This window comes from Pecten maximus, chromosome 6, assembly GCF_902652985.1.
Source record: "Pecten maximus chromosome 6, xPecMax1.1, whole genome shotgun sequence".
Classification (NCBI taxonomy): domain Eukaryota; kingdom Metazoa; phylum Mollusca; class Bivalvia; order Pectinida; family Pectinidae; genus Pecten; species Pecten maximus.
In genome coordinates, this window is record NC_047020.1 from 33,858,782 (window position 1) to 33,886,360 (window position 27,579).

The 27,579-nt window shown below is 35.6% G+C and overlaps 1 protein-coding gene across 1 annotated transcript in view; it reads left to right on the forward strand.

The window, feature by feature from the left end:
• Window positions 1–2,114: 2,114 nt before the first annotated feature.
• The window catches only part of LOC117329594 (inverted formin-2-like), a 53,508-nt gene continuing 28,043 nt past the window's right edge, over window positions 2,115–27,579 (forward strand). Inside the window, 2 exon segments of the mRNA XM_033887608.1 lie at window positions 2,115–2,266; window positions 9,821–10,540. Coding sequence (XP_033743499.1) covers window positions 2,248–2,266; window positions 9,821–10,540 — 739 coding nt within the window. The 5' untranslated portion in view covers window positions 2,115–2,247.

Here is a 27,579-nt window from a genome sequence, read left to right on the forward strand (position 1 = left end):
TGATGCACGTGACCTTAGCGGATGTACAGTAGCGTGAATATATATGTATTAATAAAGGTCTAGAATGACAAAGCGGCTACAGCGCTGACAAATAATGAATTGAACTGACAGAAGATAACAAAAGATTTTCTGCAAATCCAATCAGAATATTATTTCGGTTTCCTTCATATTAAGGGTATCCAACACATCCCGTAACTTCTAAGCTCGAATGCAACTACATGTATTTGTTATTATTATTAGACATATTTTCAAATAATGGCCGCCGTTAGGTAAAATGTCCGTTATTACAATGTCTTCATTCTTTGTTAAATCTGAGATTTCGCTATCAAATGAGGTATGTGTTGGAATTCACTCCTTTATATAGTTTAAGAGTTGACTTTTAGGTGGTAAACTGTTTAAGGCGGACTTAATGGACCATAAGTGATGTTAATGTGACTACACTGGACTCAAACGGCACTTTAGGAAAACAAGACTAAATGGGGACTTTGGGGACCAAACTGGACTAAAGAGGGACTTTGGAGGCTTAACTAGACTCAAAAGGGACCTCGGAGATAACACTGGACTCAAGGGGGACTTTGGGCACTAAATCGGACTCAAAGGCGATTATGAGGATTTAAGTGTGCTCATAGGGGACGTTGGGGACTAAACTGGACTTTGGGACTAAACTGGGTTCATAGGGGACTTTGGGGACTAAACTTGACTCTAATGGAATAGTTGCCTGTTTTATACCCGTAAAATACAGTGTAGATCTACTGTTATAACACGTGGTAATGTTAGGCTAAAGTGAGTTCGATTTCCCTGTCGTGTTTTGGCCGGAAGTAAAAGAAGAGTGAATGGTTAGATAAGGTTTGATTGGCCATTGTTGTTGATAGCATGTTAACCATTTAACACATTTAGTAAAGCATTGTCCCACTTCCAAAATGCTTAACTCTGAGCTGTATATTTTTTGGATACCATGGTACGTCTCGACCACAGGACAGAACCTAAAGCCTTCCACATAGGGGCAAACGCTCAACTAATGGCTAAAAGTGAGGCAGTGTCAATAGAGACATTAGGGATGATCCCAAATTTAGTCGCCTCTTTAGAATCATGACGCCCTTGCTTCAGTGCATTCATCGGTAAAAATTGTAAGTTGTTAAGATCAGAACGAATGTGTTAATTAAAAACGAGGAGTTGTGAGACTTTAAAATCGATCGAGAGGGTTCAGGTTTGACTACGTTTGTAATGCCTTGATGTCAAAATGGCGTCTGCTATAGGGAGTTATCGTCCCTGTCTGCGTCTTTAGGCAGAGAAGTGGCCAAAGATTTAGTAGTAAAGCCTAGACAATAACTTAGCTAACTATATCTTTAAAGGGTTCAAATGCACACCATCTAGCGAGAAAGATGTAAAGATTCTACTTTCGGGTACTGTAACAAGGGAGGTAAATCATGCTTCAGTGTGGCAGAGACGAGAAAACCAGCATTAAAGCATCATCTGACTAACAATTCACTGTAATACACTTCATGATTGACTGTGTCGACCATGTAAAAAGTTAAACAATTTATTTATAACAGAATCATTATATGGCGAATATAAAATGTCTCCATAATTTGAACTGTTTACAGCCTTAGGATTATTATTATCGTACGGTTTACAATTACGTGACAAGTTCAAATAGAAATATGCATTGACTTGTGCAATTATACATCTGGCTAATTGGACAGAAACCACATTGGGATAGAGAGATACAGAGCTTGAGGCGGTCCAGTGTTCATTGCAAATGTAAAAGTACACCATCGAAGAAATGTGGCCAATTTATTATAACAATAACGCATGGCGAACTGTTACAAATTAATTACTTCGACACGAGCAAAGAAATATTAAGAATATGAAATGATTATTAGTTAGGCGTGATATACTGATAACATTCAGACGATTTCGTTTCAACCAATTTATCTTATGGAGACATAATCCGCACTGAGACTCCTGGATAACAATTTATACAGCCGTGACAAATTCGCGGTTATATCCGCCTGCTTCTGATCAACAGAGGGGAGTGTCGTCCGTCGGATAAAAACGGATCCCGCTCTATATTTAACCTTATATAGCGCGCGCTCGTAATGCGTTGAGCAACACACTTATTACACAGTACATATATGTGTGCTGTGCTTGATATTGACAGAGGTTTAACTATTTTATACACTCGCAGTAACCAGTCGGTGACATTTAGGAGATAGCAACTCGTTCCTTGTTCCTAAAAACGACAAAATGTCTGGAAAAACACCAGGTAAGTGGCTGATTTTGATGTACTTATTAAATGTTCCTGGCAATAAAAAAAAATGATATGTTTAATTTTTGCACTAGGTAGACCCTTAGTTAACGCCAGTGTTTACAAGTAACGTGACATCGCCCCGGGGGCATGCTTTCGTATCGATACGGCAATACACGCATACATGTATTAGTTAGTGGATGTGAATTGTCATATCAATGATAGTAGATGTTTCGGTACGATAACCAGAAAACCGTTTTATTCTCCGTAACATTTTCCAGTCAGATATCTACTAAAGGGAAGTTAATTAGAGGACGAAGCGATAAAATACTAGTTTTTGTTTTTACCTGTGTCCCCAAGCACCATTATTGATTTCGTGTACGTTGCACTAACCCGCCGTTTTGGTTAACCCACGACTACGTGTTTGCAATGTACCAGCCCATCTCCCGTATCAGCAATGCAAAACCTCTTTTTATGCGTATGCTTATTGTTTTATCAATATTCACTTTGGTGATTAAGAATTGATTTGTAAAGTGAAATCGTAAAAGTTCTAGATAATAAAACTATGTAGGCGGCTTCGTTTATATAAGCAGATGGCACATGTCAAGTTGCCTATAAAATGAATGTTATCAGTCATACTGAATCTGAATCCGGAATCCGCTGTATTGTTTAATCACCGTCAAACCTTGGTTGACAATCATGTTCTGGTATTTACGATCAATGATAGTTGATGAAGTATTTTAGTTTCGTATCTTTTATTGCTTGATTCGTATCACTCATTCCTAGTTTCGTATATATTAGTCCTTATTTCGCATCACTCATTCCTAGTTTCGTATATATAATTCCTTATTGCAGGCTCCAGACCACAATTAATTGCCCTCTATGTTATACCACTGTAAAATGATTATTAAAATATTTCAATTTTTTGTAAAAAAAAAAAAATCTAATTTTAATATGATTATTTATAACTACATGTATTCAAGCTGAATCTACGGTGAGCTGGAAAGTACCTCATGACCTGCATTTAAGAAAGATATTTCTGTTTAATTAAATGTTACCATCCACTCTATATTATGGGAAAATCCGGAAAATTACAAAATATCACTACTGCGGCCTTATAACTCCTTGTGTCCCTGCACACAAACAAACATGGAAATGGTGCCAAAACAAAATTCTCTCACTAGAATAGATATTGCACTACAAAATATATGTTAAAATTATGCACATATCTGCAATGGCTAAGTCAGAGAAAACTATTAAGTAGCATACCTCAAATTTACGTTTGCACTACATTCGTGTACAACGACAATGACCCGGAAGTATAATTGTGGTCTGAGGCCGGTATTTCGTATCACTCATTCCTAGTTTCGTATCTCTTATCCCTCGTTTCATATCTATCATTCCTAGTTTCGTATATATAATTACACATCTCGTATCTATTATCCCTCATTACGTTTCTTTCATTCCTATTTGCGTATCTATAATTCCTTATTTCGTATCACTCATTCCTAGTTTCGTATCTATCACTACACGTCTCGTATCTTTTATCCCCTCGTTTCTTTTCTTTTCTTCCACATCTCGTGTCTATTATTCTTAGTTTCGTATCTTTCATTCCTTGTTTCGTATCTATTATTCCTAATTTCGTATCTATTATTCTTAATTTCGTATCTTTCATTCTTAGTTTCGTATCTATAATTCCTTATTTCGTATCTATAATTCCTTATTTCGTATCACTCATTCCTAGTTTCGTATCTATCACTACACGTCTCGTATCTATTATCCCTCGTTTCGTTTCTTTTCTTCCACATCTCGTGTCTATTATTCTTAGTTTCGTATCTTTCATTCCTTGTTTCGTATCTATTATTCCTAATTTCGTATCTATTATTCTTAGTTTCGTATCTTTCATTCTTAGTTTCGTATCTATTATTCCTAATTTCGTATCTATTATTCCTTTTTTTGTATCAATTATTCCTATTTTCTTATTTATATAAACATAATCATCGTCATCACGAGCGATACAGATGATTCATCGCCAGGGTCGCTTTTCGCCAATTAATATTACTTGAACACCAATTAATTCAATTGTTTTATGTCATTGTGTGTGTCGGATTTATCACTTTTTTAATTTTTAGACAGAGTGCTCTAAGAGGTTTTTAAACATTGAACCAAGTACTTAAGTCAAATTTCTAAATTCTATTTGTTGGTGTATGAAGTTAAGATCTCCGAGTATAATAAACACCGTTATAGAATACATGTGATCCTACTTCGGTGTCGAATTGAAAAGAAGGACAACTTAAGATGATAGGAATGATTCATACAGTCATATGATAACTGGTAACATTGGGGAATACTAAGATGTAAACTCGTTGCGTATCTGATATTACACGTTTCGTATCTACATTTTTTATTTGTATTATACCATGTTTTGTATCTATTATCGCACATCTCGTATCAATTATCCCTTATTTCGTATTAATCATTCCTCGTTTCGTATCTATTATTCTTAGTTTCGTATCTATTATTCCTAGTTCCGTATCTATTATTCCTAGTTTCGTATAAATCATTCCTAGTTTCGTATCTATTATTCCTAGTTTCGTATCTATTATTCTTAGTTTCGTATCTATTATTCCTAGTTTCGAAACTATCATTCCTAGTTTCGTATCTAATATTCCTCATCTCGTATCTATTATCCTCTATTTAGTATCTATTATCCTCTATTTAGTATTAATTATTCCTCGTTTCATATCTATTATTCTTAGTTTCGTATCTATTAGTATACGTCTCGTATCTGGGTCATTCCAGAAAAAAGTGGAAATTTCGGACACAGTTGAAATGGCCGTATTTTGACAGGAATCCTTTAAAGCACTGGTCTATTTCCATCCTCATTCTTCGCCCTGTTAGTTTCAGATGCGAGCAGTGATTCGACACGATGCAGTTTTTTTATAAAATGTGTTTATCTGATGGGGACCTGTGATGTTGGGTCATTACCGTAATACTACTTAATTCTTGGTTTATCTATAGGGGATGTTTACATGCAAGAAGTTTTTGTTAGAATTTGATAGAGAACAATGCGGAGAAGAAAAACAAATGAACATAAAAATCATAAAAGAGCACTAAAGAAGAGATAATGGTCATCAAGTGGAGATTTTTTTCACCAGTGCTGTTTCTGACATTTTGTGATCTCGTTGTCACAAAGTCCTTCTTTCATATTCAATTTGTGTTTGCAAGAATATGACGGTTTATAGTAATACAATATTTTGCATATCTTTACTTTGCATTTCCTTAAGATGTGAAAGTAGGAGAAACGTTTTAAATCAATGTACGGTAGTGACATTATGTTACGGTTATGACATGATTGTTACGGTAATGACTAATGACATTATTTTACATAATACATATATGTACCGTAATGCTAATGTCATCACCGTAATGGCGGTGTCATTACCGTAATGATATCTTAGTAAAGTCCATATATTGAAAAAGCCTACATGTATGTATCGAAAACAAGTCCACGATACGACAATATCGATATAAATATGTGTGTACATATCGTCAATTAATCGTTTTAAGTGGATAACTACATTTACCGCTATGCTAATGTCCTTACCGTAATGTCGATTTCACTACCATAATGCTGTTGTTCATTACGGTAATGACCATTACGGTGATGATATATTTATAGAAAACCCCCGTGAATGGCCCCTCAGGCAGCCATAACGCAAATCATTCAAGGGCACATTTGAAACTGTCCTACATGGGCATGTTATCAGATCAAGTTTGAAACGTTGATCGTAAATATAGCTTAAATAAAGAATGCACGGTAATGACATTGAGAACATGTACGTCATAGGGCTAGTACTTACGAATCAATGTTTCTTCTTTCACCGCCATAGCAGCATGCTCGCCATGTCCTTTTGAAAAGAGCGCCGCGTTGAACTTTATAGACCAGTGAAGAACTACATCCCAAGGGAAATAACTCTTGTGTTTTTAACACGTTTCGATGGTATTACGGTAGTGACAAGCTTTTTAGGGACAGTTATATTCTTGTCATTACATACAATATGTGACAATATGAATGTCTACTAATGTTTGTAATATACAGCATGTATATTGAAGATATCAAAGTGACTACGAAAGAAGATCTAAAACACTTATTATTTTGATAAATATGTGGTTTAATTAGGAAAGTCGGCCGAGGGACACGTATGTTTTGAGGATATTATGAGATGACTAAAAGAATATTTTAATTTTCTGAATAATTTTCAACCAAGGAAGTATACTAATAGTTTAACCTACTATCTAATATGTACGCAACATATTAAAAAAGAACAATATCATGATTTCTTTTCTTTTTATGCATGTATTATACCAAGGGACACAAATTTCTGAAGAAATCTGGAATGGCCCATCTATTATCCCTAGTTTCGTATCTATTATCCCTAGTTTCATATCTATTATCCCTAGTTTCGTATCTATTATTATACGTCTCGTATCTATTATCCCTAGTTTCGTATCTATTATCCCTAGTTTCATATCTATTATCCCTAGTTTCGTATCTATTATTATACGTCTCGTATCTATTATCCCTAGTTTCGTATCTATTATCCCTAGTTTCGTATCTATTATCCCTAGTTTCGTATCTATTATCTCTAGTTTCGTATCTATTATCCCTAGTTTCGTATCTATTATCCCTAGTTTCGTATCTATTATTCCTAGTTTCGGATCTATTATTCCTAATTCCTTACCTGTTATTTCTGGTTTCGTGTCTAATATTCCTAATTTCATATATATAACTCCTAATCAAAAATATTTTTTGCCATCCGTCTTTACATTTACGAATACTTAAACGCGAAATGAAAAATGAAATCGGTGTTGCTCTTATGTATGTATACATACTCGTCGAGCGATAAAGGTCATTAACCGCCAGGGGTCACCTTTCGCCAAGTAATATTACTTGAACACCAATTAATTCAATTGTTTTATGTCATTGTGTGGTGTCAGATTTATTACTTTTTTTTTTTTTTTTTTTTTATATTTTTGGACTGAATATTTTCAGACTGAGTGTTCTAAGAGGTATTTAAACATTGAACCAAGTACTTCAGTCAAACTAAATTATATTTGTTGTTGTATGAAGTTAAGATTTCCGAGTATAATAAGTACCCATATAAAATACATTTGATCCTACTTTGGTAAAAGAAGAGGAATACAGTCATATGACAACTGGTTATATTGGGGAATACTAAGATGTAAACTTGTGCAAGTCTGTGTAGACAAGATAATCAAGGTAAAGTATATTACATTTGTATCTCTAGATATATGGGTCTACGTAAAAATCACTTAAAATAGATTACGAAAAACACATGATACGGTTTTACATTTCTTAACATGCTATTTTTGTATGTCGATGGTGGTTGATCAGAGACGTTTATTGACATACTACTTTTATATGTTGATGGTATAGATGGTCAGAGACGTTTATTGACATACTACTTTTATATGTTGATGGTATAGATGGTCAGAGACGTTTATTGACATACTACTTTTATATGTTGATGGTATAGATGGTCAGAGACGTTTATTGACATACTACTTTTGTAGGTTGATGGTATAGTTGGTCAGAGACGTTTATTGACATACTACTTTTGTAGGTTGATGGTATAGTTGGTCAGAGACGTTTATTGACATACTACTTTTGTAGGTTGATGGTATAGATGGTCAGAGACGTTTATTGACATACTACTTTTGTAGGTTGATGGTATAGTTGGTCAGAGACGTTTATTGACATACTACTTTTGTAGGTTGATGGTATAGATGGTCAGAGACGTTTATTGACATACTACTTTTGTAGGTTGATGGTATAGATGGTCAGAGACGTTTATTGACATACTACTTTTGTAGGTTGATGGTATAGTTGGTCAGAGACGTTTATTGACATACTACTTTTGTAGGTTGATGGTATAGTTGGTCAGAGACGTTTATTGACATACTACTTTTGTAGGTTGATGGTATAGATGGTCAGAGACGTTTATTGACATACTACTTTTGTAGGTTGATGGTATAGTTGGTCAGAGACGTTTATTGACATACTACTTTTGTAGGTTGATGGTATAGTTGGTCAGAGACGTTTATTGACATACTACTTTTGTAGGTTGATGGTATAGTTGGTCAGAGACGTTTATTGACATACTACTTTTGTAGGTTGATGGTATAGTTGGTCAGAGACGTTTATTGACATACTACTTTTGTAGGTTGATGGTATAGATGGTCAGAGACGTTTATTGACATACTACTTTTGTAGGTTGATGGTATAGTTGGTCAGAGACGTTTATTGACATACTACTTTTGTAGGTTGATGGTATAGTTGGTCAGAGACGTTTATTGACATACTACTTTTGTAGGTTGATGGTATAGATGGTCAGAGACGTTTATTGACATACTACTTTTGTAGGTTGATGGTATAGTTGGTCAGAGACGTTGATGCCACGGTAGTGCTGTGCATACTAGGGAAGGTCACAGTACACGTAAGCTGTAACGAATTCTCAGGTCCCTGTGGGTTGGCTTAGGACATGAGTAAAATATCGTCTTCCTAAAGCGATATCATGTTGTAACTATGTTTTATATACGATGTTAATTCATAATACATTTTAGGTACAGCATATAGATATGTATGTACGTAAATATCTCTATTCAGGTATGACGGGGAATCTTGATTTGATATGACACGGCTCTTTTCGTTTGATACTAATGTATACGTGTACAAAACACATGAGTGGAATTTAAATACTTATTGAATAGAGCCGCTGGTCATTTCCGGGTTGACCATTCATTGACTAGTGTGCACCTATAGGTCAAGCTTGAGGTAAGGCGATAATCTAACCAGTCGGCATACCTGAGGATAGCCAAGTAGGTCAAGACAGGTATGTGCTGAGATACACGAGGTTTTGTTTATTTTTGAGTCATAAATCTTACATTTATCTATTTATGTGATACACATACCGTACAGTAGCTAACGCTGATGGTACCGTTATAGTAAAGGATTAAACTTCATTAACAAGGTAAGTCAGATCTAAAATGCTGCAAATTCATTCAACGTAACTAAATATGCAATTCATAAACAAGGATTTGATCCAGACAGGTTAAAATATTGGTCTCTGTTTTATAGGGTGGGGCTTGTAGGTGTTTGAATGTGGGCGTTTCTATATGATAGCGCCAAAGTGATTCATTTTCATTATTTGTGATATTCGGGTTGTATGTATTCGTTGAACATTGCTCATGTGTGCATAGGGATTTCTTATTTTGACAAACATATCGGTTATAGCTATCCAAACCGGTATACATATGTACAAGTGTATGTGTGTAGGTGTAGACACCGGTGACCCTTACATTCCAGAGAATACCACACGTTAGAAATAAGTGTCATAATAAACGATCCCGAGACAGCGCGGTTACGGTCGAATTCACAGTAAAGTGTTAGACAACGTATCTAGTAAATATCAAACCATGAGAAATAGACATTGTGTTATTTGTATGCACGTGATGTATTATTTGTTCGTTACGGTTCATTCATTCCAGACGACAACATGTCCGAGTTTCTCCGATCAATTCGGCGAGCTACTACGCGGCTGACTGGATGGAAAAGAAAGAAGCGTTCCAAACGACGAAAAATGGAAGCAGAAGACATGGCCGATGTAGAGAGTCCCGAAGAGAAACCGCAGACGACAGATAACATCGATGAACATAAGCAAGGCATTGATAGCCTGGATGGGAAAGCGCTCGAGGGTAACACAACTGTTGACATTCATAAACCTGTGCGCCGAGAAGCAGACGGTTCTCAGGACTACACAGAACCAGAGAGTAGTGAAATGGAGGGCTTAGACAGTTCAAATGACTCCGAAAAAGAGTCGGAAAATAATGGAAAGGAAAAGTCAACATCAAAATGGAAACTCCGAAAGAAAATTAGCGAGACTCTTCTGCATCCAGACTTGGAACATTGCGACCCTGAAATTTGTGTGGAAATTATAGGTCTACCTACATTTGGCATGAAGTCTTTGAGTTCATTAAAGAAGAAGATTGAACACAGCAAGGGGGAGTGGGTTCAGGGATTCTTAGATAATGGTGGTTTGGATCGTTTATTTGATATAGTGGACAATGTTGGAAGTAAGAGAGTGAACCAATTGTCCGATGCCATGCTACTCCTGGAATGCGTTGCTTGCATTAAATCTGTTCTCAACTCTAGACTTGGATTGGATTATTTGGTGCAGAACGGAGCATACACTAAAAAGCTGGTTAAAGGTAAGAACAGTTTTTTTTATTTGTAATTATACAAATGGTTCCGTGGATTTCCTTATGGCCAATTGTTGCCATCAATTGTCTATGCAATACTGAATGTGAAATTATAACAACAAATTCTTTATTCATACTTGATATGGTTGTCAATATGTTCAGACCAGTAGGCCTCTAACACGGTGACATGCCCCATAAGGATAGGTCTTCATTCCCCTATATGTCTTTTCATTTATTTCGTATTTACCAGAGAGACTTGACAAACATGCCCAACCCACGATTCATACACGTATTTGTACGGACCGTTGATTCGGAATGTGTGCCAATATTCCGGATGGTGTTACCATACAAGGTGTAACGGTTCTGTGTAGCACCTGTTGGACAACGAGACGGTTTACATTGTACATGTAATAAAGATTTTTGTTATAATTTTTCTTCAAACGTTATATGGATCTTGGTCCCTGATGGTATAACTTTAGTCCCTGTGGAGTGTGTGTCTTATCGAAATTTATACCCATACTTGTTTTGTAAACTTGATTTTTATTACAACAATTGCGAAACAAGTTAAATAAACTTAGATAAATCAATCAATGGAAGCACAAAGGGAAGTCAGGTCTTTTTGTACCTTTTCACCGCCGATCGAAGAATCGAACCTTGGCCGCCTAGGTGAAAGTGTTACCACTGTGTCACACGGCAAATATCTTTTTCATATGTTTCTTGACCCTAGCATAACAGCCGCAAAATACATTAGTAAACTCGCGCATTTGATCATATCTATTCTTACCATTAGCAACTGCAAAATACATTTGTTTTTCTGAGTAATTGTGTGGGATTGGACATTGGTTTACAATTTGTGTCGAAACAAGACACGATTATATACATCGATTGAACTGAACAATACAGCATATAAATAAGGAATCGGTGCCGGAAAATAAATTATGCCCAATCCTATTATATTTTATTTGTGACAATAAAAATATATTTAAATAAAAAAAAATGATATTGGACTAGGTCAAAATGAACAACAGTAAACTTATTTTAAACAGACGTCATTGTGTAAACAACTGTTATCATACATACGTTTATCACTTTACATCCGCAGCAGCCAGGCCAGCTTTAAAAAAACAAAAGAGTCTTTGTCTTACTGTAACAAAACTCTTTACAATGTAAGAAATGTTGTTATATCTAACCTGCTAGATTATATATACTGTACTATTGTCTGTAAGGTTATATACCATGCAGTATTTTTAAGCTGAGTTTGTTATCACATGGATGCTATTTTGAAAGACTAACCCGAGTTTCTTCTGACCCTGACACCATATAGCCCGAGTTTCCTCTTGCCCTGACCCCAGTGTCTTGAGACATGGTGTCAGGGCCAGAGGAAACTCAGACTAGAGTAAAACTAAAGTTTGACTTGCACGGTTTGATGGTATTGTTTTATCCCGATATCATTAGTCCAGAGGTACAGGATTATGTGATGTTTGCTGAACGTGTTCTTAGTCCTAAACCCTAACACGTTTTGTGAGGTTTAAGTTAACACAGCATAATTTTAGTTCTGCTATCCACAGGCGTCAGTGACATTTTATTTCAATATTGATTTGACTGCTTTATGTCTATATAGCAACAAGCACATTGGACGATGAATTGTCACTAGCGCCTGTGGTTTTTACACTTATTGAACACGCACTTGTTTTAAACAAGACCGACATAGTGACAGGTCGAAGTACACCGATAAAATCAAGCGCGTGGTGTCAATTTCAAAGACAGGTACGAAACTCGAGGTAACCTTATAGGAAACCGGTTTGACAGACGTTTTTTTCCCCACAAACAGTAGAATGGTTGTTATATTTGCATATAAGTCGTGTCCTTAGGGTGCAAATATAATGCCATATTATGCTGATGTCGTCTGCTCACCAAGTAAAGGGAAGCATTCGATAATGAAAGGGCGTGCAATAATTGAGTCACTCAAACAAACAAGGAAATTCTGAATGAAGAATTCTTGGTGATCAGTGATAGAGGAAATATGCAAAGATACTGTCTAATAATATGTGAATCACTGCATTGTATAAATGTGACCTCTTGTTCCACACAAAGTGTGGCTGAGTGAAATAAGAGCATAAGAAATAAATAATTTAAGGGTATGGTATATTCTGTAACTTCCAGTGAGATTCTCAAAGGAAATATCGATTTAAATCTCGCCCCAAGCTTATCCCGTCTGCTTGATGACTAAACTATCGGTAGTGAAGCGGGCATAAACTACAAGACTAAATTTACTTTAAAAAAAAACTGTTAAAAAAGAAACACTTTCATTCATCAACCCAGATTAAACGTGCTTTGTGACTGATCAGGTAAAACGAATTTCTCGGTAGCTAGGATTTCTAATTTCACAAGTTGAAGGTGACTTAGACCTCAGTGATGGTGGATTCGTGTTTCGAATATCCGGTAAAATGTCAATGTCTTGCCTAAAAACCAAAAGTCGTACGTACCGGCAGATTGTGTCATTTGTCTTGTCTATGTTCGACTTACATGCACTTGTTTCCTTCTGTTTTTATGCTGAATAGTTCTACAATCACAGCCGTCTGGTTCTGGTAAGCAGAGATCATTTTGGAGGGGGCCATGGGGTCATTGGTCCACAATTTTCCTGTATGACCCACATATGTCAGAAAAATCCTTCAAATTTATATAAATGGCCTATAATTTATATTACAGATAGTTCTTTTTCTTGAAAATGACCCATCCATTTGGTAATCCAAAATAATCCCTGGGTTAGTATTTATAGAACAAAATATTAGCTCCAATTCCTGACTGAGTAGACGGGCCTAATTTATTTTTCTATAAATATTAACCTCAGAAGCAGGCACCTATGATATAGCGCATTTTGTTAATTCTTGAGTTTAAGGTGTTTACTTCGCATTGTTTACATATACATAGCCCGAGTTTCCTCTGACCCTGACACCATGTCTGGTACTAAATCTTATTAAACCATCACGACGAGACACCCGTTGCCATGTCAATAGATTTCCCAAGCTTGGAAGTTTGGAGAAAATCGATTTCAAATGTGTTATGATTTAATGAATTCAAGGTACAGTTTTACGACCAAATCGCTGTTTTTCAAAATGTTGATGTGCGCAGTTATTGTCAATAGTGCATTGTTTACAAAAGCCATAATTCTTCTAAAAATGGCATAATGTTAAAACGCTATCAAAGCAACTTCCTGAATTGAATTTTAAGTACATGATAACTCTTGTTTTGTAATCACAAGGGAGCATCTGATTACATGCTCTGCAGCCATTTTATTCCCCATGTCATAAAATAATATTGAAAACGAGCCATATATGCCAGATTAAATGGGGAATCAAAATTAAATATTCAGAGCATCGAATGCTTTATGAAATATTGAATATATCCTGTTTCAAGTCGAGTTACAGCTACTATAGTCACGTGTGTTGTTGAGGATGTATTGATACCCGGCCCAGGTATTGTCAATTAAGGTGAAAAGTGATATCAGTCAAATATTTAAATTGACACTGTGTGTCGCATTTATGCCGCCATTGATGTGCTCGTTAAACTTAGATTTACAATTATACATAAAGTTTGATTCCGTCTTTACCACAGTGATTCAAAAATATAGTATGATGAAAATACTGAGAAAATTAAAAATCAATACCGAAGTATAAGCTAAATTAAGGTACCAATTAAAGCTATGTATGTCTATTTTAGAGACTGGTACTTTAGGAAAGTGACGAGTATGAATATGAGTCATTTAGTATATCTGGCGAGCATAAATTGAGTTAATTTGGGTAAATGAAGGAAAAGCCAATACCGCGCAGGTAGTTGGTAAGCACATTGAGTCATTTTGATAACTGACAAGCAAAAATATATATTTATATAATGGTGATCAAAACGATGGAATATTTAGGAAATCGACGGATGAAAAGACTAAGTGTCAAGGTAACTGAGCAGGTCATGAAATAGTTATAGAACGAGTTGTTTATGTATAGCGCCATAAGCGATGTTTTAATCCAAATTGTCATTTAAGATTCAGAGAAATGAATATCTCAAAACAGGTTTAATTTAGATGAACCTTGATATTGGATTTAAATGTATATTGCTCTCAGCTATAAACAACAATAACAAGTATAGATATGTAAGTAAACACTCCCTACAGCCATATATACAGGATATGGCACGGACTGGTGGTTTAGTAATAACACTACCACTGTTGTGTATTGTCAACATTGAAATTCTGGTCACGCTTACATTTAGTATATGTAGTCTGAGTGGACCGACAATAATAAAATATGTAGTCTGAGTGGACCGACAATAATAAAATATTGCTATTAACAAGGCTTTTATATTTAATAACGGTCTGATAGTTGTTCCCAGGGATATTTACCAGGTGATTGTTCACTGATAACATCAGTTGTCAATGGATGCTTGATCTTAATGCATATCGCCCCACCCTGATTTGCATCGCCCTGTGCCTCTTATGATGTGTGAGTGGCACATGTATATGTATAAAACGACATTCTCAAGGGAGAAATTATGTATTTGTTGTTCAGGGAAACAAAATCAAGGAATCATGAGAAACAAGCATGTAAGCTAAACTGTGCTTCTGATTAAAGTTGACAAATCGTGGCAAAAATACGAACAAAAGACGAATTAATGCGAAAATTGTTGGAAAAACACAATGTAAGTCTAGGCAATGCCAAGTTCTCAGAACGAGAATGGTGGCGGTGACAACTGAATTAATGGACATATTAACGAAAAAACGGACACGTCTAACTTCATATCGCTCAAGGGAATATAATTTAGCATTTGGAACCATGCACAATGGAAACCCTATTGTTGTGAACTATGTATGATGGTTATTGTGTTAATGGGAACTATGTATGATGGTTATTGTGTTAATGGGAACTATGTATGGTGGTATTGTGTTATTGGGAACTATGTATGATGGATATTGTGTTATTGGGAACTATGTATGATGGATATTGTGTTATTGGGAACTATGTATGGTGGTATTGTGTTATTGGGAACTATGTATGATGGATATTGTGTTATTGGGAACTATGTATGATGGTATTGTGTTATTGGGAACTATGTATGATGGTTATTGTGTTATTGGGAACTATGTATGATGGTTATTATGTTATTGGGAACTATGTATGGTGGTATTGTGTTATTGAGAACTATGTATGATGATTATTGGGAACTAGATATGATGGTTATTGTGTTATTGGGAACTATGTATGATCGTTATTGTGTTATTGGGAACTATGTATGATGGTTATTGTGTTATTGTGAACTATGTATGATGGTTATTGTGTTATTGGGAACTATGTATGATGGTTATTGTGTTATTGGGAACTATGTATGATGGTTATTGGGAACTAGATATGATGGTTATTGTGTTATTGGGAACTATGTATGGTGGTTATTGTGTTATTGGGAACTATGTATGATGGTTATTGGGAACTAGATATGATGGTTATTGTGTTATTGGGAACTATGTATGATGATTATTGGGAACTAGATATGATGGTTATTGTGTTATTGGGAACTATGTATGGTGGTTATTGTGTTATTGGGAACTATGTATGATGGTTATTGTGTTATTGGGAACTATGTATGACGGTAATTGTGTTATTGTGTTATTGAGAACTATGTATGATGGTTATTGTGTTATTGTGTTGTTGTGAACTATGTATGATGGTAATTGTGTTATTGTGTTATTGAGAACTATGTATGATGGTTATTGTGTTATTGGGAACTATGTATGATGGTATTGTGTTATTGGGAACTATGTATGATGGTTATTGTGTTATTGGGAACTATGTATGATGGTTATTATGTTATTGGGAACTATGTATGGTGGTATTGTGTTATTGAGAACTATGTATGATGATTATTGGGAACTAGATATGATGGTTATTGTGTTATTGGGAACTATGTATGATCGTTATTGTGTTATTGGGAACTATGTATGATGGTTATTGTGTTATTGTGAACTATGTATGATGGTTATTGTGTTATTGGGAACTATGTATGATGGTTATTGTGTTATTGGGAACTATGTATGGTGGTTATTGTGTTATTGGGAACTATGTATGATGGTTATTGTGTTATTGGGAACTATGTATGACGGTAATTGTGTTATTGTGTTATTGAGAACTATGTATGATGGTTATTGTGTTATTGTGTTGTTGTGAACTATGTATGATGGTAATTGTGTTATTGTGTTATTGAGAACTATGTATGATGGTTATTGTGTTATTGTGTTATTGAGACCTATGTATGATGGTAATTGTGTTATTGAGACCTATGTATGATGGTAATTGTGTTATTGTGTTATTGAGAACTATGTATGATGGTTATTGTGTTATTGTGTTGTTGTGAACTATGTATGATGGTAATTGTGTTATTGTGTTATTGAGAACTATGTATGATGGTAATTGTATTATTGGGAACTATGTATGATGGATATTGTGTTATTGAGAACTATGTATGATGGATATTGTGTTATTGAGAACTATGTATGATGGATATTGTGTTATTGGGAACTATGTATGATGGATATTGTGTTATTGAGAACTATGTATGATGGATATTGTGTTATTGAGAACTATGTATGATGGATATTGTGTTATTGAGAACTATGTATGATGGTTATTGGGACCTATGTATGATGGATATTGTGTTATTGAGAACTATGTATGATGGTTATTGTGTTATTGAGAACTATGTATGATGGTTATTGGGAACTATGTATGATGGATATTGTGTTATTGAGAACTATGTATGATGGTTATTGTGTTATTGGGAACTATGTATGATTAATATTGTGTTATTTGGAACCATTTGTAATGGAAATCGTGTTAAACTCTTGCGGCAATAATGATATCTTAGTTAATGCCGATAGGTATTCCAGGTAATAGTCAGCACTTCACTGTAACATTCACGGTCAGGATTCTTCTTTAGTAGCCCGAAAGTACGTGGGTTCTATTAACGTAAAAAGACAGTATGCAGACCAATTTGTAAAACCAATTAGGACGAGTTCCACGTAAGTCTGTAAAGTAATTGATTGAGATTTTTGCCAAGCGTTTGGGAGAGAAATATTGTTACCCCGTTATCCCGCCATTTATTCCATTTTGTCAGATGCTTATGCATGCAATTTTACAAATGTCTCTAACGAAATATTTATCTGCAGTTTACCATATCGAATTGACATCAATTTCGTTTAACATCATTTCTTGGTGCCTTTTTGTATCTTCGAGGATTACGATGTCGCCTCGACACCTGGCGAGTTCTCAATCAATATACATGATAAAGAACAAGCAGACTACTCGGAATCCTTGTAATGAAGATTTATCGTTGTATACGGTCCTTGTCTATTGATTTCTAGTATTCCTGGACTTATCCAAATTGACAGTTTAATTTCCGAAGGTTCACAGACAAAGAAGCCTTCGTTTCAGATCATACTACGGACAGCCACCAGTTGTCTGTTGAGAAAGCACATGTATGTACCATTGTCGACCAGCGATATCTACCGTCATAAAAGTACAATGTTAAAATGACAGTATTCTGTCAATCGGACCACCTCGGGTCGTTCGTAACTACTCGGCCGATTCCGAGTGTTTTACCGAGCTTGCCGGAAAGGACTGAGGTTGTTCGAGAACATTCTTTCAATGTGAGTTTGACGCCTTTTGCGCTTACTACTTCCGCTGATCATACAAGGGGAATAACTCTATCATTTAACGTTAGTACTACAAGTACATTCTTGTACGTGCGATACCCGAGATAGTTATTAAATAATCTTCTCGAAAATGGAAACATACACATGAAAAGGTAATGCATTGTTATATCCTACCGGTCACGTGACTATCAGACTAAAAAATCTTTGATGTTTCTCGACAAAGAATTAATTAAACATTTCACGAATTATGTGCTGAACGACGTCTCTATCTATATCGATATATAAGTTTGTGTGAGCCCAATATAAATACAGATACAGCAGTCGTCACCATGCTTAGGATGTACGCCAAGAATTAGGGTTTACCCATCAGATATTATATTCAATCGTTAAAAAATCTTAAAGTAAGCCTCTTTTTTTCAATATGTTTTAAACACAATCAATTTTATTTAAGTTTGTAACATTTCTTATTCAATAAAAGTGTTACAGAAAGGTTCTTTTCAAGTGTCATTGGGATGAAATTTAAAGAAATTGACAAGAGTTTCAGATTTCTTTTAGATGTTTACTACGATTGTCCACGGTAAAGACGCCATTGTGAATGCTGTCAGTGTTATATATATCGGGCTTTTGTAAATATCCCTGCACTTCAGCTCTGTTGTCTGAACTTTAAAATCTAATCCGATTCTCTTATCAATATCCGATCAAACTGCGTTGCGACAGATATATGTATATGCTACGTCACGCCCTTATTTTGTAAACATAATTAAATTTTATATTGAAGTCCAGACTGTAAGCTAGGTCATGAGGGGAACTATCTTCATACGTAGGTGAGGACCTACCAACTTTGCCATACTGAAGTTTAAGTATACCAGTACACCCTTTCATTTTGTAGTTCTTTATATTGTAATTCTTCGTATTGTATTTCTTCATATTATAATGTCTTTTCCTTTTCTGCTCTGTTTAAGATACTTTGATAGAATTGTCATGTATTGTTTATCATAAGCCATTGCTAAGTTTTGCATATGTATAATTGTATTACGGAGAGGACATTGATGACTTGTGATAACTTGCGTCTTTGCGTATTGTTAGCAAGAAAATGGATTTAAATTCATATTGTAATTCTTCATATTATACTTCCTGTACAATTCATATTGTACTTGTATAAGAATGAAATCAATTTTTTTTGAAGTACAAATTTGACCAAAAGCTGAATTAATATACATGTAGTATAACCGTAAGTACATAATGTTGAGCATCAATTTGGCTACATAATATACAAACATGAAGGTATGATATATATACGTATAACTTTGACTGAGTGAAGATTACATTTTTTGAAACTTAAAATTCCACTATAACTGTGATAATGAATGTTTTTAAGCATAACGTTAAATGTAATTTTCATTCTGGCACAGTCAAATTACACAGAGTCAATCATACTACCCTACACTCATACATTTTGAAAACTGACCCGCCCCCGGTGTCCCCATTACCTTGTAATGCTATAAACCAGCACCCTCTAAGATATGCATATTCTCAAAATAATTTTACCACGGGATTCAACCGACATACGCTATGGGAAACACTTTGTGCAACTACTATGATAATTTATTTTTCACATTATTTTGCATAACTATTCTGTATATCCTGAGGTGAAATGGATCGTGAGGTATATTTGATTGTTGAAGACGGCATCCCTCGGAGATGATCAGTAGAATGTTTTATATCAGTAAAATATGCCATGAACATATCCCAAAGAATTGTGTGATCGCCCGACTTACGTAAAACTCGTACCCATCATTCATCCATTTGTCGACAGACGTAAGATATGAAAACCATCACAGAAAAATACCTACCTAAGTCTTAGTAAGCGTTCGTTTGAGTGTTATAGGGAGCTGTCAAATAAAATTTGAATCTTTATTACAATTTAAGTGTCATCAAATTCGTTTTAGTACAAACACGTGTCGCGTGGGGCCAGAAATAGAACTTGAACTTTTTGTATATTATCGTTATTTTATCATTTAGGAAGTAGTTAAACTTTGGGTTTACACAAGCCGTCTATTATTGTATAAAAGGAGAAATTACTTTTTACACTGAACCTGTGCCATGTATCGATACTAACGGTACAATTGAGGATTTTGCTTATGAAATAGTTCCATAACAACGATGACGACGACGCGACGACGACGACGATGACGATGGCAACGACCGAAAATATTTATGTTTTAAGTTCTCGGTTCATTCAAGTGCAAAATATACATCATAATACTTGAAGTGCTTGATACAAATTGCTTAGCGTCATGAGCGGAAAAACCTACTTCATGACAGACATCCTGTTTCGTATAATGAAACGTGTACTGTGAAATGCTGTTTATTTAAATTAATATGCAGTGTCATTTAAAGCAATATGATTTATCAATCTTACAAAGGGTCAATGAATAAAAAATTATATTAAAATTATATAAAAAAAAACACAAACAAAAACAGAAACCGGAAATGTTTCCTCAACACTTCCTGTTGACCCAAGTATCGTCCTCATACTGTATGGTAATGTACTACCGAGGTAAATAATTATACATGTCTACTTCCGGTTTATTACCATGTGACCAATCAACACTTTTCTCTGGGTTGTTTTTTATTGACAGGTTTATTACCATGTACTGGTATAAGTAGCGATCTGACAATGACTTTCTCGTAAGACGATCAGCCAAACTGACATAGAGTAACAATCCATCAAGTCAATTGTTTCCGCAGTGATACTGTTCATGGATCCTTGGGCAAAGGAAATAACGATATGTTACACGCTTTTTAGGGAAAAAAGTTAAAATGTCGTGTTGTGAAACCACGACTTTAAAGTAAAATATTTCAGTTAAACAAACAAGTGGTCGGGTGGCGCAGTGGATAACGCACTCGCCTTTCACCAAGACGGCCGGGGTTCGAATCCCTGATCAGACTTAAAATGTGGGTCACTTTCCCAGCCCAATATGATTTCTTGGATACATCGGCTATCTCCCGAATTGAAACATCTCACTATAAGGGCCAACAAGAGTTATGCAACTTGTTTTATGAGGGATGTTATATAACATAAATGCATCATTATCATAATACGTGTCTAGTAATAGGCGTAATATCTGTATCTTGTGATACGTTATGTAACATTTTATCGACATATTGCCCTGGCGCTTGGCCAGGTATCGTATTATCAAACACGTGATTCAATAATCATGGACTCAATTTCAAGTGATATGAAACATTTTTATATTATCTGGGGGGTTAGATCATTGGCGCTTTTCATAGTTTGTACTATTGTTTATATCGGTTATCGTACAAAGCAGGTTGAAGAACAAATGTCCACGTGGCGTTATAATATGAAATAATATTGTATTTTTAATTCATTTATGTAAATTCATATAGTAAAAGGCTTTGAACATATTGCATATTATTAAATGGAGTCTGTAATATATGCACATCGGCACGTGTTCGTTTTTTACTCGCTATTATCTCTTATTCGGTGTTCGGTAAATAACATTCGCGCAATTTTCATGAATTTTGAACCATTTATTTTGGCAAATATAAATAACTTCGCTTTGTATCTAAAATAATATCCTTTAGTAGATACAGTATTGTTGACTTATTGAAAGTCATCTTTTATTTCTCCCATGATCCCTTGCGCCACTTCCGTTGTCTCTTTAAACGGTCACAGGCTACCAGTAGTAGATGGTCCACTTCTTGTACCACCGGATGTGTCATTTAGTGTATCCGTCTGTCCTTCTGTCCGTCCGTAGGTCACCATGTCCAGTCAAAGAAATGTTTTGCTGAAAAAAAAACATGTTTTTGGGGGTTGGGTTTTTGTTTGTTTGTTGTTTTTGTTTTGTTTCGAATATCGATCACAACTTTACCATTGAATTCCAGAATGTCGAGTAAATACCACATATTTTACGAAGTAAACACTGTTTTAAATTGTTAAGTTCACACTATGCAGTGTTTGACATGCATAAGGAGATATGCGTTTACTGAGTGCTTTGAAGTAAACCCGTTCTCAACCCGTGTCAATATTTCATATCATCCGGTAAGTACAGTACACCTGTGGGGTCTGGACTCGTCTGTATGTCTTTCCAAGGTCACGTTATAGACACTGGACTTGACAATTGATAACGAAATCCGACGTTTGGCCACCATAAATGTTTAATTGATCCACGCTCCTTTATTTATATTACACTTCGCACGGTGTATAATCATATCTAGACATGATTTATCACCTAAATGTATCTATAAACGTCCGTCTGCAAACCTCGGCTAATTCCGGTATTGATGTAGTCACGGAATCAGCCGAGTTGTGACGAGTTTGCTAAATCTGAACATCTCGGCCAATTTGACCAAGGTCGAGTCGAGGCTTGTTTGCCGGCTGAAGTTTCGCTACTCTCCTCCAGGGCTTCGCTCCATTAGCCAGTCTATTTAGGAATCTTTACCACTTGTGTGTACCCGCATGAAAAAAAGTTATAGTTTCTACAGATTTTGTATTCTCTTAACGATGTTATGCTTTTTAATTTACAAGTTTCAGCAAAAATGCAACTTAATCATATTTCAAATGATTTTCTGACAAGGTCTTGTTTCCAACCCATTTGTCATAAAAACAACAGATAATGCACTTGATATAAAGCAGATATCGGCCATCGCGTAGGCCCGTTTCCGTTCCAGAGAACATCTTAATTTATGGTATTTGTTGGCAGACCGGCAGCGTCGCGTCAAGAAGATTATTTCTCTATGCCCAATTAATGGATTCTGATGTCACCCACGCAATATCACTGTCATGGGATAAGGCCGTTCGCCTCAGGTGGGACAGAATAAATAGATCGGTTATAAATCATATCTCAACTCTGATAATGTACATGTTGATATCGTCGCTTACATATCCGTTTCAAGTGATGTTCATATTTCTACGGTTTTCCCCACGTATAAAGTTTATAACAGTGCCTGTGATTAGCTGAAATGCATCACGTGGCTGGGAAACAAATTATCATATTTCCCCGAGCCGCGTGAGCCAGGGAAATAAAACTTCCGTATCGCCTGGGAGCGCGTTCCCCCAAGGCGATTCTCACACGAGTTGTCGTTCTTGTCAGTTTCGTTTGTAAATAAACATGGAGGCAGGCGACAACAAGCGAAATCTGCCTTCCTCAATAGCAAAGCTTAAAAAAAAAAAAATCAACCAAGGCATTTGTGAAATGTTTTGTTGTTGTTTTCCTTCTGTATAATAAACAATTTATGACCTTCTTGGTTGGGTTATAATGTCTTAATTCTCATAAGGCAATACTGCCTTTGAGCATATATATACAAAACAATTAGAATCTATATATGATTATATGAAGGTTTGTCTATTCTCAGAAATCATAAATGTACGATATTAATATCCGTTGAACTGCAAATACATTCTGACGGCGAAAGAACCGCATAGTTTGTAGTTATTGCTAGCCATGTCTCTTGTTACTGTCGAATCTGTCTATGGAAACAATTCATTGAAGAAGAATCTCTATATAAATGCCGCTCTTCTCCAGTCCAGTCCATTGGTGGTCTTTAAAGACGTTTGGCTGTCGTATCAAGTTTTCGCCGATGAATATATCAGTTTTTCTTACAGAAGCAGTAAAAATATAAAATCGATCGGATGTAATTATACATGTAGTTTAAGAATTACACAATTATTGGATTTCAGCTATGCAAGGGTTCGCGACTTTTGTTAAATGAGTGTAGCAAAAGATCGCCATACTGTTTACTCGTGAAACGCGTCACCGGTTCATATGGTCATTGGATACCAGACGGACTTGCGAAAAAAGAAATGCTATTATCGAAAATCTCAAAGACGTTCCCATCCGTCCGTAAACACCAAGCAGACATTCCAATAATATATTTACAATACAACACTAGCTATTATTCCAGTTAGGAGGACAAAGTCACCCCGCGGAAATGTTTACTACAGATCTGACGGAAATGTTCCCGCCGTGCAATTGTCGTCTGCTCACCACCTAGTCTGGTTTGGATACAAAAGAAAGTGCTTTCGGCTTCGAAATCAGCTGTGTTTGGAATTTACAGGGGAAGTAGAAATTTATGGCTGACGAATTACCTCAACAAGCTTTAGAAAAAAATGGTTTTATAACTTAATTTATCAAAGATAAGAGAAGTTAATTATAGTATGATACGATACGCACAGTATATTGTTTGTATAATATATTGTTTGTGTATAATGATATTGTCTGTACATATTGTTTGTACATTGTTTGAAGATGATGTATTGGGTTCTAAGAAAACTCCATCTGCTATTATGTTTCGTTTAAAAAACGAAATGTCACTGACTAAAATCCATGGTCTCCAGACGAAAATTAAAACAAACGGCAGCGCAGTGATACCTTCCCTTCTACAAACACGAACAGACCTGTTTAAATACAAGCCCCATTATAGACGAACGGAACCCACCAGATCGATTCTAATCAAGTATATATACCATTCCCTCTAGAACATTTCAAGAGTATCGCTAATGCATTGGCAAAGACATCTGATTTCGTTGTCTACTTTCAGTCAATTAAAACAAACAAAAGTTTCGTTCAAAACACACATTACGTTCCTCTTTGCTGTAAACGTTTCGTATTTGTTGGAATGACGTCACTGTCATTTGAAGTGCTACGTGGTAAAGTGAACTTGATTAAGTAAGCTAGTTAGGATTGCGGAAACGACAATTGGAAGTTTATTGGTCTTTTAAATGTGGTAGCTGAGGCAATTCAGAACAAGCCCTCAGTGTGTTTGTTGTCGGGTATCAGTTTCTGACCATCACTCAAGAGTTTTCTTCTCTTTTTTTTACCCGGATATAGCCCATGTAGTCAGGTAGGTGACCTATTCCTTTCATGTCCGATTGGGGAATCGAACCCCGGCCGCCTAGGTGAAAGGCAAGTGTTTTACCACTGTGCCACTCGACCACCATTTCAAATAAGCATATAGTATAAAGTATCAGAGAAATACAACGTTAATCAGCCACACCATGCAAATCTTTATGTTATATATATATATAAATGCGCAATAGAGATTATGGCTATAACAAAATGGTCCAAATTTCAAATGTACGTTGTGACCTTTGGAGAATTGATAACTCTGGAAAAGGTTCCATGACGCTGTCATTAAATTGTCGGAACATTCAGCTTTGGATGCTGAGCGTAATTTATTTTCATTCTACATCTTTCGAGCAGTAAGATAAGGTTCAGAATATCCTGGCCACGGTATAAATGACGTCGAGTTGTGGCTTTCTTTTATCATCATTCATAATAATTATGTAAATGAACCATTTTCTCTTTAAATGAAGCATGGACAAGAAATTTTTATAATTATTATGAAAAAAGATTACATCAAGCTTAACTTTGTTGGCGCTGGGAGTCCTACTGACGGATGAAACTGTGGTACTCCGCGCGGAAACGTAAGATGGGTACCCCCATAACTTTTCACACTCGACGTTGGAATTACATCCCGGTGGTTTAAGTGAATGGTACATACGCTAACCACTATGCCATTCAACCATTTCCTCTAATAGCTTTGTTTAGTTTCAACTGTCACCATGTTATAGCTAAAGAAATCATACGCATTTCTGAGTGTTGGAACGTGTTGTAGCGAACAGTATTTACTGGTTCTCTCCCTTGGTACGGTGACTTCACGGAAGATGTAAACTGATTGGGCCACTAACAGGTCCTCTGGTCGTTTGAGTCCGTAACTTAACAATTTTCTTTTTTGAAACATGTTTTTCCCCAAACTTTTTATCGTTCTGCATTAATCATCAAGATTTTTTTTTATTTTTGGTGTTTGTTTGATATATTGTACAATAAATAAACAATCTAATTAAACTTGTAATTTTCACTTTTCTACTAACACACAATATGTATAATACGTAATTGTAGAGGATCGGAAATTACAACCTTAGTTGATTAGATTAAGGAATAAAAATATATCAAAACTATCTAAATCTTAAATAGGAAAAAAATGTTTGAAATACAAATAAGACTGAAAAAGGGTATTTTTATTTATTGAATCAAATAAATTCTTGGCATTTTCACTGGATTGTCTAAATGATGATACTTGCATGCGATGCAACCATTGAGAATAATTTTATTAATCGTTATTAAGAAGTATTCCAATAATCGCTATATCTGAAATGTGAAATATAAAAACAAAAATAAGGTATGATACCTTTTTATCCAGAGAAAGTCTTACCTCACCTCAAACAGTTGAGATTATCAACGCTTCCTCGCTTGATTATCTCCCCTTGTGTCGTTGATTGGGACCGACACTTCCGGAAGCAACATTGTGCTCCGAGTGATTTTCGATTGGCCGAGTGTGGTACACATATAAATCTATTTGAACAATGTATATAAGGCATGGCGGTATCTTGTTGGCCAACTCTGTTTGGGGCATGGTTTCTTTGTCGTTGTATACAAATCGACCAATAGAATGACAACTACGTTAAACAAACCATATGATGGAGCGTCTCGTATACAAATCTGGTATATACTATACAGAGTTACGGCCCTTGATTTGATTTTCACAGATTTTCCGTAGCATGGCGTCCTTGGCGTTCACCAAACTTACCAGATGTATGCATATCTCAGGCTGTTGGAAGGCCAAATACAAAAAAATGGGTTTCGTGCATGTCCCAATCTGTACAGAATTATTTCTTCTTCTTTATATAGTTATCGCCCTTTATTTGCGTGTGCGTTTGGTATAATGGGTAATCCTTATGATAACGCACTTGCTGTGTTATGTTCGTTCACCAAACTTTGTTGTTCTCCTTATGTGTTGGGTCAATAATAAACAGTTAAAAAAAATTCATATGTTGATACCACAGAATTCCCTGTAACATTCATCTATGCTTAAGTGCCGGTGGCAACGCTTTGAAAAACATCCAGGAATCCCCGACAATTTCCGTTACTAGAAAAAAAAGTAATTTCCGGAATATACCGACAGTTCTCGATTTTCTCTACATAGCACAACCTACCGCATGTCTATGATAGCGATGCGTTATTCCGATACAACGTTCTAACGTTTTGCATGTCTGTATTACAAAATACGTGTATTGTTCTCACGAGACTTGTTAACACTTATAGATTTTCGGTTGATTTCAGAATATAACGCAACCATTTCACTTGAGGGAGTATTTTCTTTTGGAAGATGATCGGGAGGAGTCGTGATCGAGTTTCAGTCATATTTATAGCGCTTAATTATTTGAGTGTAACACATCCGTAGTGTGTTTTATTCACTATAGACCGAGTAGAATTCTGCTGTAATGACGGATAATTCCTTTACATCAATCATTACTGAAAAAGATAAG